At 32.6% G+C, this 17450-nt stretch overlaps 3 protein-coding genes across 4 annotated transcripts; 2 read left to right on the forward strand and 1 right to left on the reverse strand.

Moving 5' to 3' along the window:
- Positions 1 to 318: 318 nt before the first annotated feature.
- LOC110821182 (Pentatricopeptide repeat (PPR) superfamily protein) lies at positions 319 to 2513 on the reverse strand. The gene is made up of 2 exons (XM_022050917.1): positions 2402 to 2513; positions 319 to 2270 (listed from the first exon to the last, which is right to left on the reverse strand). The coding sequence occupies exon 2, from the start codon at positions 2230 to 2232 to the stop codon at positions 526 to 528; it is 1707 nt and encodes a 568-aa protein (XP_021906609.1). The 5' UTR covers positions 2233 to 2270; positions 2402 to 2513; the 3' UTR covers positions 319 to 525.
- A 3702-nt stretch (positions 2514 to 6215) lies between these two features.
- On the forward strand, positions 6216 to 6648 carry SMP1 (seed maturation protein). Its single transcript, XM_022050855.2, has one exon. It carries the CDS (start codon positions 6302 to 6304, stop codon positions 6548 to 6550), a length of 249 nt encoding a protein of 82 aa, XP_021906547.1. The 5' UTR covers positions 6216 to 6301; the 3' UTR covers positions 6551 to 6648.
- Positions 6649 to 7227: 579 nt separating this feature from the next.
- On the forward strand, positions 7228 to 17359 carry LOC110821197 (BTB/POZ domain-containing protein). Of its 2 annotated transcripts, XM_022050938.2 has the most exons (10): positions 7228 to 7520; positions 7690 to 7816; positions 8360 to 8867; positions 8958 to 9091; positions 9173 to 9615; positions 9841 to 10983; positions 11369 to 11521; positions 12913 to 13466; positions 13879 to 16452; positions 17039 to 17359. In XM_022050938.2, the coding sequence occupies exons 1-8, from the start codon at positions 7420 to 7422 to the stop codon at positions 13355 to 13357; spliced, it is 3054 nt and encodes a 1017-aa protein (XP_021906630.2). In that variant the 5' UTR covers positions 7228 to 7419; the 3' UTR covers positions 13358 to 13466; positions 13879 to 16452; positions 17039 to 17359. The 2 variants fall into 2 exon arrangements, with proteins under 2 accessions (XP_021906630.2, XP_088076990.1); XM_088220864.1 differs by lacking the exon at positions 13879 to 16452.
- Positions 17360 to 17450: the final 91 nt, after the last annotated feature.

The raw sequence follows: 17450 nt of genomic DNA on the forward strand, positions 1-17450 counted from the left end.
ATCTTAGTGGACAAAATATGATATAAAGATTTGAAATGTTTGAAGTTATTTATATTTTAGATATATAATAATTACTTAATTAAATAAATAAATAAATAAGTTTTACATGCTTTTCTAGTAGTCAAATTTGAAATTCTTGTTGTTCAAGATAAGTTTCGTCTTTAAACTCAAGAACATCATTTATCTAAAAATAAAATAATTTTTATTTTTTAATAAAAAATCAAAAATAAAAAACATAACAAGAGACGAGAGTCAAAAACAGTAATTTACCAGAGAACTCAAGGCAGAACAAATCGCCATACATTTTCAGACTGTCAATGGAAGAGAATTGTGCAATGTATTAAGACATAACAAAAGAGTTTCTATACATGGTATCTATAAGTTTTTACATTATAATATCGAAGACGTTAAAATTAAGTTGACCCAAATTCACAGGATAATATTACATCAACAATCTTAGTAGTAAAGATTTCTGAGTTGAATGGTAAATGAAACTCAGAAAGGCAGGTTTTTATCCATGTTCTTCTATGTAGGTAAACCTTCCAAGTTATATTGCATAACAAGTCTTTCCACAGCATGTTGACTCACAACTCTCCTCAATCTCAACTCTCCTAAAACTTTTGCAGCTAGCTCAACTTCATCTTCATTCACTATCCCTTCAACCAGAATCGTATAAGTCGTTTCGTTAGGCATATATCTCTTATCAATCATTGTTTCAAAAACCTCTAGCGACAAATCTGTTCTCTGGGATTTACACAATCCAAGTATAAGGGAATTGAAATTATCAACATCAGGCCTATGCCCACTTTGTTCCATTATGATCAAAATTTGCATGGCTCCATTCAGCATTCCTTCTAGACAAAGCCCTCTGATCAAAGCTGAGTAAGTAGAAGAATCAGGAATAAACCCATACCTTGTCATTTCAAATAAAAGTTTAAGTGCTGGGTATGTATTCCCTCTTCTACATAAGCTTGAAATAACAGTCTTGTAGAATTCATTTGTCGAAGATTTTTGTTTGTTCCCCAGGCTTTGAATTACAGAGAATGCTTCTTGCACCTTCCCTTGCTCACAGAGTGCAGCAATAGCATTATAAGTCCCCTCGTTGGGACTACAACGTCGATAAATCATTTGGTCTAGACACTTTACAACCATATCCACCTTCCCCTCTTTGCAGAGACGAGCAATTATGGGGTTGTAGCTAGTCGTAGTGACCTTAAATCGTGCTCTCGTCATTTCCTCCAACACTTGTAAAGCATCCTGTATGCGTCCATGAAGAGCAAGTGAATTGATCAATATATTGTAGGTAACTATAGATGGTGAACGTTCCTCCCCATCCATCTCCGCGAGAAGCATATTTGCCTCCTCCCACCGTTCTTCGCAACACAAACTCCTGAGCAAAATGTTGTAGCTCACTACATTGGGTTTGAATCCTTTCGAAGGTAAATCCCTGAATAGGCGAATTGCCTTATCTGTTCTACCTTCCTTGCATAAACCAGTTAATAGAACATTGTAAGTAACCAAGTTAGGCTTCCCACCCTTTTGGATGATCTCATCCAAGAGCCTCATAGCTTCATTTGCACCTCTTTCCTTATAAGCAGCTTCAAGCAAGAATGAATAAGTAAAAGCATTTGGGACTAAACCTTTATGCATCAGTTTATCCAAGAGCTGTAAGCTCTGATTCAAGTTTCCATGCATACAAAGACCTCTAACCAGTGAATTATAAGTTACAGTATTTGTTGGGTAACCATACTCCTCCATTTTTTCAACTAACTGCATTGCATGGCCAACATTTCCTTTCTTACACAAATGATTCACCAAGTAAGTATAAGAAGCTGCATCTGGTATAATACCAGAGCTAACCATCATCTCCATAACCCTAATAGCTTTCTTCAGCTTATTTGCCTTGCACAAATCATACAGTAACTGAGTAGCTTGAATTACATCAGGCTTATGCCCTTTCCCCACCATATACTCCAAATGGTAAAATGCATCATTCAACCTTTCCTTACTTGGATCATTATTCTTCCCAGACTTCCAATTGGGTAGACTAAAAACAGAATCTTTTTGAGAAATACTCATTTGGGAGGCTGCCAAAAGTTTAGTAAAACCCTTGTTGAGTGAAAAGGAATGCAAATTAGGAATATGGGAGAAGAACCCATGAGCCTTTCTTGCTATTTCTGAAGAAGATGGGTAATTTGTTATAGATGAAACTGAATTCAACAAAGTTGTCATGGCAAATTTTTTCTAGGTTCTAGGTTCCTTTCTTCTTCCTGTTTGCATAAACGCAAGACAGGTTCAGTTCTCAGGAATCCAGAGGAGAAGATAAGTGAATTACAGATAAGAATGTTTTGAAACACATGAAATAATCACAGAGAAACGAGTTGAGGGAAGATTAACATACACTGGATCTGGAAACTTTTTCTCTCAATCTTTCATTTTCTCAAGAATTTTCAGTTCTTTTCTCTGTATTTGCTTTCGTTGATTCAAGCTAAACTGACATGGCCCATTTCCAGTCCACCACTCAGCTCTCCCGTTATCCAAGTTCCATTATTTCACAATCATCACGCGCCAACTGCTGGCGTGCAGGTACGCGCAAACTTTTTGGCGGGCCATCCGTTCGGGGGTTTGATTAATCTTATTAAAAAATTATAAAAAAATTGAAGTTTAAAATGCGTTAATTATGTTTATTAACCTAATTAATTAATTTTTGTTCATAATAACCTTTTTAAAGCATTTAAGTATTGGAGATAAAATTGGCAATTTAATTTTATTCATCTCCACGTTTTTTGTTCTCCTTAAATTTAAAGGTTACTTTTTTCACTATAATTTTCAACATTATGATTTTGTTTAAATTTTTTTTAATTTTTTTATAAATATTTCATAATTTTAATTATTATATATAGTATATATATTAAAAAAGAATACTGAAAAATTACCATGTGTCAAATTTTTAATTTTTTTAAAAATAAAATTATTATGATAATATATATCTTTAAAATAAAATATTATTTTTAATTAACTACGGAGAATTGGTTATATAATTTAAATATACTATAATATAAGAATCTTATTCTATTCTAAATAAAAAATCTTAACTGATTAGTACCAAAAATACATATTTTTAGTTAAAATGATAATTTATAGATTTAAAAATTAATGGATAATAATATTATTATAATAATAGATTTATACTGGAATATAAATAAAAAAAAAGAAAAACTATTAGAACTGTATTTCTAATAAAAAGGGAGGCCGGGATAATTGACAAATGAAGAACCAAAAATGAATGGATTTTCCAATCTACAACGTACTTATATTACATCAATGAAAAGAAACCTAATACGAGCAAATGGGAGGGGGAAGGGCAACTCACGTGAATTGATCATAAAGAATACATCTTTATCTTTTTAAGAGTCCTTTTAGGACTAGAAATTGCGGCAACATGGATGTTGAAGTCGAATTTGCATTATAAAGTTCAAGAGAATTTTCTACTTCAAGAAATTAATTAATTAAAGAGAGTTGGAATCATAAAAGATGAAGTAAACACAAAGGAGGAAGAACTCCTATTCCTAACCAAATTTTTATTCTTAATTTTCTCATGAATAATGTTGGATTTTAAGGTTTCTTCAACAACAATTAATTAAATATTGAAGTTCAAATCCAAGTCAAATAAAGCGTGGAGAATTCGACTGAAATCCCACTACTTTTCACAAGAGAAGGCTTTTATTTTAATTATGTTTATGCTTCTTTATATTCATATTTTATTAGATTTCTAGATAAAAATGTAATTAGAATTTTTCTAGAATTTAGTTTTTAAATTATAGTATAAATAGTAAGGTTCATGCCTATATAAAAGCCTTACTCATTTGGTTGTAAAGATCAAAATTTGAAATCAATAAAATTAATCTTTTAGCTCAGATTAGCTGTTGCTTAAGTTGCTCTTTAGAGAAGTGTCTTTAACATTCTTATTGAATGGAGAATTAGTATCTACTTATTAAAGTAACTTGTAGAGTTTTCATTAATTTTTTTATTGAGTTGGTATTAATTTATCAAAATATTTCTTGTGATGTTCTAGTCAATTTAATTTATCTCAATTATCTTAGTTTGTATTTACAAGTTAAATATGAGTTAAGTAGGAAATGTTTATTTAACAATTTAAGTTTTTGCATGCTAATGTTATATGTAAAGTTTTGGATTGCATGTATTAATCTCGGATTCCGTATCAAAACCTTTCACCTAAAAAGCAAACAAAAGCGGACCATGCACAACTCACCAAGCTACATATTGTCCCAAATGCAAAAGAGTAATCCTTAATGCCTCTATGACAATAAGAATCAAATTGAAAATAAATTTAATACTCTCTAAAATATATCTTGCATAATTAAAAAAATATATATATATATATATAAAATAGCTTTGATGATAGTTCCAAAAACTCAACAACAAGAAGAGGCCAATAAAGAGATTGCAATATTATTTGCATAAACAACAATTTTTATTATTTAAACACAATAATATAATGACATCGCTTAATAGTCCCAAACATATTAAACTTGCGCCACAACACCAAAATGCATTAAGAATTCCATGTCAAGAATAACCACAGAGCAAATCTAACCACTGTACAAAAATTATAAGACATATTTCCTCTTTGGTTGTTAAAATAATCCTCAAAATTAGCTATCTCAAACAAAAGCTCCCATACGAGTGATTTTAATCTTTTTGTAATTGCCTATTTTTCTTTGCTTTCTTCATCTCTTTCTCTCATTCTTTCTCTCTTTCTATATATATATATGTATTTTTTTTTCTTACTTCTTTTTTCCTTTTTTTTATTTGTTATATTTTTCTAGTCCTTTCTCTCTATTTTTTATTTTTTTCTTATTTTTATATTTATACACTAAACTCTTTAATCTAATTGCATAACCACAAATCTCTATATCAATTTTTTTTTTCAACTTTTTTTTTTAAATTAAGCTACGTTATCTGAATGAACAACCACAAGCTCTATGCTCATAATCCCACCACACACCCAACCCCCTAAACAACTTATAACCCAAATCTTAAAGCACCTAACAATGCTATCAATAACATCTAAACCCATCATATTATCACTCTTGTCTTGTAGACCTAAAATCGTTTTAATCCACACATATAACATATATACCAAAGGTCAAATAGTTTACCTTTATTGAGGTCTAAAACTGTTGAACTAGAGAAGTTATGTTGAGACTGTATGAGATGAATTTTGGCTGCTCTAATTGGTATAGACTATATTTCGCTTCATTCACTCTAATTGTCCTTTAAGTTGAAATATTTTATATCACACAAAACTAATATGTAATGCATAAAATATTACTGAGAATTAGAGTATCAATTATTTCTATCGTTCTAACATTAGAAACATTCACTCTATTACTATTTGGTAAAACAACTTTAGAAGGTATTATCATACTTGTGTGTAAATATAGTGTAGATATGATGTGATTCAATGTACTATTGTTAATAATCTAAGAAATAATTATATAACTATCTTACTCTATTGAATCAGTAAAGAGAGAAAGAGACATACTAAAAAATTTTGTTATATTAGATTTCTAAGAAAAAATAAGAGATAATTATACCAGATGCACTATGAAATAATATTGTTATAATAGTATCGTGAGCTGTGTATGCTGCTTTTGCATAATAACATATTATTTTCTGCACTATTATATATATATATTGAGAAAGAAAAGACTCAGTCAGCATTTGACGAATTGATTTTTTCATTAAGTTCGTGCCTTTTTTGTGTATCGATGGTGTTTGAAATAAGTTTTCATAGTATACTGCGACATGATGTAACAAAAAATCATAATCTTACTAATCAAAAGAAAGTTCTTTGAAAGAGAAAAAAAAATTTATTTATTCAATATTTTATGCATTTAAATTAATTAAATAAAAATAATTAAAATTTTATTAAAACAAAAAATTTAATAACTAAGTAATTTCAATTAAAAATGAATTACCATTTTAAGTTTTAAAAAAAGTAATAAATATTCATATTTTTAATTCGAAAATAAAATTTAACTAAGATAAAAAAAAAGAATATCTCAGTAGATGAAGACGTGGGTTTATATGAAGGGTACAGATAGCTCACAAAGACATGGTATAAGTGGCAACTTACACCATTAAAATCTGCCACGTGGCAATCATTCTCGCTATAAGTTCCATGCAGGGGGAGAAAACACACCCTGCAAAAACCCAGAAAAAGAAAAGAAGAAGAAGAAGAAGAAGAAAGAAAGAAAGAGATTGCAGAGAGAAAATGGCGACGAGCAAAGATGATATAAAGTATGGAACAGCACAGGCAAAAGTCTCAGAAGATGAAAGCTTGAGAGTTAGATATAAGCATGGAACACCTCTTGAAGGTGGCAAGATTGCAGATTCTGAACCTGTTCATCTCTTCTCCAGTGCTGAAAATATTGCTAAGTCCACTCAGCAGCAGCAGAACACTTCATCTGATTCTTCTGCTAATGATAATCCTCCCGGTCACCTGCACCGTGATGATAAATAATCAATTCCCTCTTTTCTTCTTTGTGTTGGGTCTCTATATATATATATATATATATCTGTGTGTATATGCATGAACTATCTTTCTCTGTCTTGGATCTCTTTCTCTCTCTCTCTCTCTCTCTATCTATCTATATATATATATATATATATATATATATATGCTCATATGCATGAACTAGTTTGTGTTAGTCTTCGTTGATGGTGTCAGACCCGTTATGCTCTAAAATTAAGATAATGACTTAATTTTTATTAAATAAAAATAAGGTATATATATACACATACAGGGACAATTAAATATTTTACTATTAGTCAATCGCTTTATTTATTGAATTAGACAATCATTTAATTTGTTTAATTTATTGTCAATTAAATTATGTTAATAATTATATAATTAAATAATTATTAAATTAATTTATATTTGATTGAAACACGAACAAAATAAAAAGGGAATTAGAGTGAATGTATAATATTTTTTTATATTAATGTAAGTAGTATATCACAGTAAGTATAATTATCATAATACATTTTAAAAAATAAAAATAATTTAATTTCTTTTAGAAAATGTGATAGACACAAGTCTTCGTGTTATTTATTTATTAATAATAAAAAAGTAACTAATCTTAATTAGTAGTTTTTATCTACCAAATTTATTTTTAAAAAATGCATACTAAAAATAAATATAAATTCCCTCAATAAGTAAATTAAAATAAAATTGTGCTTAAGAAAATTATAGAATAAAAAATAAAATAAAAACCCAACAATTTTACCAGTCTACTGCACCGCCTTCGGAGACTCTGAAGCTTAATTTGCTATTCGTCTAAACCTCAGTTTACAATTTGAACCTCAAGAAATTCAATACGTAACGGGGAAATGAGATCCTCAAAGCGAGAAGCAGAGAGCAACAGAGGCATCAATGGTCACCTCAACACTCTCCATCAACGTTTCCACCACGCCTTGAGTCTAGGCACCAGGTTTTATCATCTACGTTTCTTCTCCTCCTCCTTTTAATTTGTTATAAATTCAGTAAGTGTTGTCTGTGAATTATTTTATTTTCTTACTTTTTTTGCTCCCTTCAATTTTGGTGATGTCATGTCGATTTTGTATGTCATTCTGAGGCTAAATTTTGTTGGAGAATTGCAGACTTTACGGTGAAAACGAAAGGAAATGGCAGTGCACGGATATAGAGATACAGAGGCACGTGCTTCGCTCAATTGCTGCTTTTCTTGATGCTATTTCGGGAGACATTTTAAATAATCCATTTATAAAGGTAACACTATATTAATCTGAAAATTTTCCTAGTATTTCTGCTGCTTAACTGTGGGAATGGCTTTTGTATTTAATGCATAATTGCATACGTAAAGCAAGGACTCTCATGTGGTTGTTTTTATTTCAAAATTGGATGATCATTTGGAATAGGATATGTAATAAATGTTAATTATTCTAATGTATGAATTGCTCTCAGCATCATATCGGTGGACCTTGTTAATTGTTTTCTGGTTTTTGTTGTCAGTTCAAGGTTTCACTTTCTAAGCATGTTTTGCTGGCTGAAGATTCATGTAGATACTTTTATCCAAGATGTATCTCCTTGTTCAGGAAACTATTTCTTGTTGCGATAAGACTTAGATCTTGATAGTTGTTTATGGACATAATTTAAGTCTACTGACAAGTTTGCACGCACCGATGAAAAATATGTATTCTTGTGGCCAAAGCTTGGTTGCTATTAAAGAGAATTCTCTAAGGCACCTAGCCCTGCAGTTCATATGCTACGAATGCTTGTTTCACATTTCTGCTATATCCTTCCATTGACCAGGATTCAGTAGCTGATATGGTAGGGGCGTTAGTATGGATTCTACAATGTGAAAATGGAGCAGTAGTAAGCATGGCAGCAAAGATGGTGGTTAAACTGATTACTATTATTCCCTATACCATGCTGCAGACATATGTGGTGGTTCTTGCCCGTCCCTTATCATTGTTGTTAAGAATTCATAATTTAGAAGTCTCAGTTTCATGTGCCACTGCTTTGAACATGATCTTGTCAAATCTAAATGCACAGAAGGAGAAAGAAGTTATCAAGATACTTGAAGAAACAACAACAGTTTCTCTTATTGTTTGTAATATAAAGGATTATTCTGCAACTACTATGCCAATTGAGTATTTCCAGGAGATGGGTTATCTTCTAAGTACAGTGATGTCCCGATGGCCACCTTCTCGATATCTTGTTTGGAATGATTGCATTTTAATGAAAGTCCTGGAGGATATTTGTACCAGACCTGACTTGGGCATTAAGATTGTTGTCTTGAAACTGTATTTTGGTTTAGGTAACTCCTTTTTATGTAAAATTCCATTTTCCCACTTGGTTTAACTGTATTAGTTAGCTTATCATCCTCATACTGTGAATACTATGCCAGCTCTATGTGGTAATGGGGCCAGGAAGCTTCTAGAAAATGGAGAACACGTACTATGGATGATGGTTAACTGCATGGACAGCTCAAATCTCCTTTCTGTTCGGATTGAAGGATTCAAACTTGCACAATGTTTTGCGGTAATGGTTTCTGTAAACAGGCCTGTTTAAGATTTTTATCTTTCTCTTTTTTATGTTCTCATGTATCATTATTTTGGTTAGGCAGATGAACAATCATGCTTGAAAATGATAAGCATGTGTTGTGAGCCTATAGTAAAATCAATAGTACATGGAATGAGTGGATCGACCTTACAGTGTGGAAAAATTGCGAATGACCATTTGGCTTTGCTAAGGGAAGCTTGTAAATTGGCTCTAATCACTCGTTGGGCAGGAGAACATCATATTTATTTTTGGAAGAATGGGATTTGCAGGGTGCTTCTTAATCTTCTACGAAAAAATGTACAAGATAAACCATTTGAATGCTCCTTGTCGCTTGAAGAACATATGTGTTTTGTAAAAAAGCTCCTTGATGAGAATCATCTTCTTGTTCTGAGGCCATTCATTTGGGACATTCTTGGATGGCTAGCAATGCATGGTGGAGAAGATTTCAATCCTGGATTGTATGAAAATGAACTCCATATTGACACCCTGATAACTTGTGCATGGTAACACTGCAATAAACCATCTATTCTTGGTATAGTTTGGTCATTTAATCTGTCTCAATTTATTTTTCTTTTTTGGTAAAAGAACATTTAACCCTGTGTTTCTATTGCCTACATTTTGAAGGTTATTCTTGCATTCACATTTAGTTTTTTTTTTTTTTTGGTTTAAGGAATTTTTGCTTGGTGCTAGATGATTTCCTAATCTCCAATTTTTGGTCCTTTTTATAGCTTGTCCTTTTTGGAATCAATTCAGAAACGACACCAAATATATCAAAATGATATCCTTAATAGCTCCAGGAGTGAATCAGCTTCAAGGGCTGTTTTGATGATGATGTATTCTCCGTGCAAATACATTGCATCTAAGGTCAGGCACATGTTATCTGAAGTTCTGAAGCCAAATGGCAAGCAATATGTGAAACCTTTGCTGCATTTCCTTGAGTATTCATCATCCAGGGACAATTTTGCGTTGTCGAATATGCTTCAAGCTGTCATAAACCTGACAGCTGTTACATGTTATTCAGGCTTGCCAGGGTATCTAATGTCTCTTGTTGAAAATGAAGGAATGAAGACACTATTGTCCTTTATAAAGTGGTGCTTGTGCAATCAAGTGCATATAGGAAGGTCAAGTTTTGCGTCTCATATCCAAAATATTTTTGGCGAGAAGGGTTGTTGTTGGGTCCTAGAGGATTGGGAAGGCAAAGATATCCTTTTGTTTTATGGCTTGTGGGCACTGTTTGGGTTGGTATGTAATTCTTATACTGAAAAGAATCATACAGAAATAGTTTCTGTGGAGACAAATAAATTAGAATCTCAGTTAGTTGGCACACTCCAGGAGATCTGCAACAAAGTTTCTTCTCCTGGACCAAGATGGTATGCAGCACATATCCTCGCCTACTTTGGATTCTATGGTTTTCAAAGTAAATTTGGGGAAAAAATTGGCAAAGCACTTAAAGAGAAAGAATTCGCAGATATGCAATTTGTTTTTGCAAATGGACATCTTTTGAATGTTCACAAAGTTGTGCTTGCTGTCCAATGCCCATCATTGCTGCCTCCTGAACAATTGCCCTCTGAAAAGAAGACATCTAGCTATTCTTCTGTAGGAAATGATACAAAGAAACTGTGTGGAACATTTCAGGAAGTTCGTATGTCTGCCCGTGTTGACCAGCAGGTGCTGCTGAAGTTGTTGGAATATATTTACAGGGGTTATGTGGAAGTAGAAGAAGAACTTGTGATGAAGTTGAAAAGTTTATCAAGACATTGTAATTTGCATTCTTTGCTGCAATTGTTATGCCATAAGAGTGTAAAATGGGGTTCTCCTATTCCCAGCTCTGAGCTTGCTCTTGCTCTTAGTCCAGTTGGGCGTCATTTTTCGTATGTTTTTCCTTTTTGTTGTGTTCAAAGGATTATCTTGATGCTATATTTATATAACCTTATGTTTTCATGAAGAGGTTTTATTGTCAATAACAATTTGGAAGCATACAGAATTTTCTAGCCTCTAAGTTATTCTACAAAATTGCTCTTTTAGTTTAACCAACTTGAAGGATCTTTTACACTGGGTGGCTACGCATTAATATTTAAGCCTACGTTAGATTTAATTAACATAGATGGGGTTTTTAGAAGATAAGTCACTATGAGCTATTTTGACAATCCTTGTAAGTTCAGGTGCTTTGGTTAATATGGCATTTTATTTAACTCACTGCATCAATTTATGGTACCCTTATTTCAGTTTCCAATTTGATTTTTTTTTGTGGTCCAGCGACATTATTTTGGAAGCCAACTCGACTGAGCTGATGCACTGGACTTGCAGTATTTGTTCGTTGTTAGAGCCACATATGCATGTGCACAAGGTTATATTGTGGTCAAGTTGTGATTATCTGCGGGCCATATTTCGATCAGGGATGCAGGAAAGGTATACGGGAGATTGTTCTAATCTTTCTTGATGTCCTTGTTGGATAAATATGTGTATATATATATATAGAGAGAGAGATATATATAATATTAACAGGGACCATGACAGTGTCACCCAAGAGCATTGCAAAAGATCATAAGTCAAAATATCAATCAGTTTCTGTAGGTCCTTATCACATAAAAAATGCTTAGAGAATGGAACCATTCTAATTCTGTCAACAGGAAGAACAAATACCTTCAATAGCTTCTTTGTTACTCTCTTTCCATGGGACCCAAAACTGCATTTACAGGCCGTGAGTAAACCTGCTGTAGTATACGAAGGGTTAGTTTGGGAATGTTGTGACTATGAGAGAATTGTACTGTCTGTTTTGGTGGTGGTTCTGTGTAAAGATGCTGCGAGAAATGCTGTCTTTCAAATTGTTGCACTGTAAGAGTAAGAGTTTTCAACGATTGTCTTTGGTTACTGTATTCACATTCGGTAGACTATGGACGTAGTAGACTTATGTGGAAATTGGAATACGATAATTAATTTTCTCTCTTCAATTTGGTGTAAACTTAAAAAATATTTACTATAAAATCAAAAAGTATGGTAACTGATCATATTTTTTGACTGAAATTAATACCATTTCAAGGAAACTTCATGTGGTATTGTTATTTTCAATGAGATATATTTATTAATACCGTAGAATAACTACATTGGATATACATATTTTTTGGATTTATGGAAATAATTAAAATTATGTGGTTTGAGTAATAGTAACTTGGACAAAACAAAATTTTCATTTAAGTTTTGAGCTGCCTTCAACTCCACAGATCGAAACCCGAAGCCCAAACCTTTTTTTTTTCAATTACAAATATCCCTAAAGGGAGGGGAGTGTTTAGAAAACTGACTGTCTGGGGAGCTGTTAGATTAACAATATTTCATTATTTTTCTAACAAAGCTGTTGTGATAGTCTCCATGGCACTCCAAGCTTAAGTTTCTATCAAATGTTCTGCCCATAGGACATTTTTAATGCCGTTACTGCAACCCACCGTAAAGTATGCATGCATGTACAAGTGTGTGTCTCTTGTGAAAAAACTTCTCCCTTGTTATGGAATGCATTTCTGTTTGAAAACTCAGAGAAAAATGTGTTGTCTTTCAGGTTAGCTTCTTGGGAATTAACCTAGGGTTTACTGAGCAATGTGCTTTGCTCTGCAGAAAATAAAATGATTAAACAAGAACCTTTTTCTTTTTTTTTTCTTCTATAAAACTTGCTTATCATTAATAAACTGAAGACATCAAGATTTTAGGCTTTGCATCCCTTTCATCTTTTTGCTGGAAAAGACATGTATTCTTCTTGGTTAAGTTTTTGGTTCTTTATTCACTTTTCGAATGTTGTACATACTTTGCAGCCATTCACAAATCCTAAGGGTCCCTATCAGTTGGGAAGCTATGATTAAACTGGTGAACTGGTTCTACACAGATCAGCTACCAAATCCGCCATCTGGATGTTTATGGGATAATATGGATAACAACAGAAGGCTATGCGAGATGAAACCATATATAGAGCTTTATTGGCTTTCTGAATTCTGGATTTTGGAAGATGTGCAGGATGCATGTTCTAGGATTATTGGGTCTTGTTTGGAATCTACAAAAGAATTGTCTGTTAAAGTTATCCAAATGGCTGCTAACTTTTCTCTATGGGAACTAGCAAAAGTTGCAGCAGATTACATGGCTCCTTTATACCATAAGTTAAGGGAGACTGGTGATCTTGAAGAGCTGGATGAAATGCTAGTTAACATGGTTCGTTCAGCTTCTGTTAGACTATCTCAAGATGGCAATAACTATTCAAGATAGTCGAGGATAGTTTTGATGATCCAAGAGATTGATGATGTTGGAACCTCTTGAAATAGATACTTATAAAGCTTGGTATCGAGATCATAAGTGATATGTGATAAGAAGCCAGGTACGCATTTACTTCTTTCTCTGAGAAAACTTGTGCAGAGTTTAATATCCATCTTAATTGGGCGTAAACATTGTACCCTTTACTAATCATTTGAGTTCTAACCATTTATGATTTATACCCCTTGGTGATTTATAAGTATGCTATATTTTCCCTCTATTATGCTCTTGAAAGAGGTTACTGATTTGTCAATAACCTTTCAATGTTGGTTTTAGAGTCTCCTTCTTTGATGTAATTTATGGAACTACAGTTTCTTAATGTTTTTTAAAGACAGAATGGCCTTCTGTGCTTTGAATGTGCGTGATGAGACATAGATTTCTGTGGAAAGAAGAAAAAATGATTTCAATTGATCAACCTTCTTGTCTTCGTTTCAGTTGAACAAAGTTAACTTTGTCTTTATTTGTTTGTCATGCAGCCATTATTAGCAAGCTGAGACTTTTTGAAATAAATTATTAGCAAGCTTAAATTGTCATACCCCAAATGTAGATTCTGATTTGGAGTGTAACTAAACAAATGGAATATTAAAATTACATTCAAAGCACATAAAACAAGGATATGACAGAAGGTAAAACTAAACCATTAATATAATGTCTAAGTTTTGTGAAACAGGTCACAAATGCTTTATGGTATCATAGGAGACTTAACCTTCCTACATGGTCTTCAAGAAAGAGAAGAAAAAAAATACAACTAACAAACTCTTAGAGACCCTAAAGTCTTCTTGGATTGGCAATCCTATCAACACCTTAAAACTTTGCCTCCAAGTCTTCTCTTCATGTCCTAATACTCATTTGTCTGAAATGGTTATGAAGATAATGAGATACACATATTTCACAAAGATGAATGATCATCATGCAACAGATACACTTTCACCATTATCATGAAAGGTACAAGATAGTTCCCAAAGGGTTGTACTCTTCCTGATATTATGAATAGCCACATAATTTCAAAAATGGTCGGATTCCCTCCATGAAATGGATGGGCACATCAGATTCTTTTCATAATATAGATGGACATAAACAGATTCTCTCCATAATAATGATGAACACAAATCAGAATTATACATCACCTAATTTCTCAAAAGTTCAGACGTCAACTTGAGCAAACACATGGTCATATTATTTAAAAAGAATCATCTAAATAAATAATTAAGTAGAAGGAATATCAAGAAAAACCAATGCAAATCATGTTATATTAGGTTACTTACCTTAAATTGAGGAAATTGAAGTATTTTGAGCTTTGTTAATTTTAAATTAGGAGCCAAAAAACAAAAACATAGAGGACCTCTTCAAAATCTCAAGTTCTCTCCTCTAGCCCCTTCTAGAAACGTGTTTTGATTATTTATAAGTTCTCTCTTCTAGCCCCTTCTAAAAATGCCGTTTGATTATTTATATCTCCTTTTAAAGTTGTTAAGCAACCCATGAGAAGAGCTAAAATGGCAAGCAGTTCCTGGACACCCCAGAAAATGACACATACCACAAGGTGTCATAAATTTGTCGAAAAAATGAAACCTAGCTGCGAGGTGCCACAAAATTGATAAAGAAAATAATACCTAATCATAAGGTGTTGTAAATTTTTTAAGAAAATGACATCTACCCATAAGGTGTCGTAAAGTTTGTCAAGAAACAAACATCTAGCTATTTTCTTGACAAACTTTGTGGTACTTCTTGGTTAGGTGTCATTTTCTTGACAAATTTTATGACATCTCATGGATAGGTGTCGGTCTCTTGACAAATTTACAGGATCTTGTGGTTAGGTGTCATTTTCTTGACAAAATTTGTGACACCTTATAATTAGTGTTATTTTCTTGACAAATTTACGACATATCATGGTTATGTGTCATTTTTCTGGGGCATCGAAAAGTGGTTGCCATTTTAGCTCTTCTCATGAGCTGCTTAACAACTACAAAAGGAAATATAAATAAGAAAAACTCGTTTTTAGAAGGGGCTGGAGGAGAGAATTTGAGGTTTTGAAGAGTTCCTCTTTGCTTTTGTTGTTCTGCTACTGATTTAAGGTTAACAAAGCTCGACATTTTAATTTCCTCAATTTAAGTTAAGCCACCTATAATAGCATGATTTGCATTGGTTTTTCTTGTATTGCTCGTACTTAATTCTTTATTTAGATGATTTTTTTTAAGTAGTATAGCCATGTGCTTGCTCAAGTTAATGTTTGGACTTTTGAGAAATTCAGTGATATTTAATTCTGATTTGTGTTCGCCATTATTATGGAGGGAGTTCATTTTTGCCGATCTATATTATGAAAGGTGTCTGTTGTGCCTATCCATTTTATGGAGGAAGTTTGACCCTTTTCGGAAATTATGTGCCTATTTATAATATTAGAAGTAGTCAGACCTTTTGGAAACCATCTTATGTCTTCCATGATATTGGTGAAAGTGTGGCTTGTTTATATGATGCTCATTGATCTTTGGAAAATGTCGTTTATTCTGATGTTCGTTGACTCTTTGTTATTGTATTATGGTTTATCACTTACTGAGATGTGTATCTCATTATCTTCATAACTATTTCAGACAAATGAGTATTAGAACATGAAGAGAAGTATTGGAGGCAGATTTTTAAGGTGTTGATAGGGTTGTCAATCTAAGAAGACTCTAAGGTCTCTAAGAGTTTGTTAGTTATTTCTTTTTCTCCTTTCTTGGAGACTGTTGTAGGAAGGTTAAATCTCGTATGTGACACTTTGTAAAGAAAGGGGTATTTCATACCATAATATGTTTGTGACTTAGTTCACAAACATTTTGTAGGTGCTGCTTCTTTGTATATATAGACGTTATATTAATGGTTTGGTTTTACCTTTTTTTCATATCCTTGTCTTGCTTTAAATGAAATTTTAGTATTTCATTTGTTTAGTTACACTCCAAATCAGAATGTAAATTTGGGTATGACAGAAACAGACTGAAGGACTGTCATCAGTCTTGGAATCTTTGCCTTAATAGTTTTCGGCCTTCAGCAGTTATGCAATCACAAGATCATGTTATGTAAGTGCTTTTCCTCATCTTGTTGTCATCTTCATTTGACGTGGTGCGCTTATTATTGACACGATTGCACGAGAAATTCTTCCTCCTCTTTCCTTTTCTTGGCCATCAAACCTCCCATTCTTGTGCAACAAGATCCAATAGTTCTAGAACATGCATCTTGCACATCTTCCAAAATCCAGAATTCAGAAAGCAAATAAAGCTCTCCATATGGTTTCAACTTGCATAGCTTTCTCTCGTTATCCCATAAACATCCACATGGAGCATTTGCCTGGGGCAAGGAACCATGTCATATATCTTCATCATCACAGCTTAGAAATGTATGGATTCAAATTGAATATTGTTTCAATGTGCATGAATTTGCAGGTTTCAATTGAATATTTTTTCGTATAATTTATTTAAAGTAAATAGGTAATAGGTAATATCTTCTGATGTTAAATTGGTTGAATTACTATATCATCAATATAATAAATTTATCAAAGTTGAAATATATTATTATTGTAACATTTGAAAATGAAAATGAGTTAAATCATATATTCATCCAAAATATGTAAGTGACTGAAACTAACATTGTTTCTTATTTTTGTAGAAATATCTGGCGTTTTGTGCTGCTAATCTGAGGCCTCATGGTGACGTAATTCTTGAAGCAACAATTTACAAATATGGCTCTTGGAAGATTAAAAGACTTAATGATTTATTGATTAATCATTGCTTTCTGTTATCTTTAGAGGATACTGCTTGTGCTTTTATGACAAACTCCATAACATATTTTCCGTAGTGGGTCAAAATTAGTGATGAAACTCGATGATTTAGTAGTTCTTCAATTTTTGATATGGTGAGGAATTCTTGTTAGCTCTTGTTCATCCGTATAAGTTGATGATTTGCAAATTTCAATCTGCTCGTTTATATTTGAGCTTGTCTCCCATTTGTTCACACATGTAGTCATTTAATTCAATCGACAGATTGCTCTCTACCAAACATTCTTCATTTTTATCCGTGTC

The sequence above is a fragment of the Carica papaya genome, chromosome 5, assembly GCF_054855325.1.
Source record: "Carica papaya isolate Zhongbai chromosome 5, ASM5485532v1, whole genome shotgun sequence".
NCBI lineage: Eukaryota > Viridiplantae > Streptophyta > Magnoliopsida > Brassicales > Caricaceae > Carica > Carica papaya.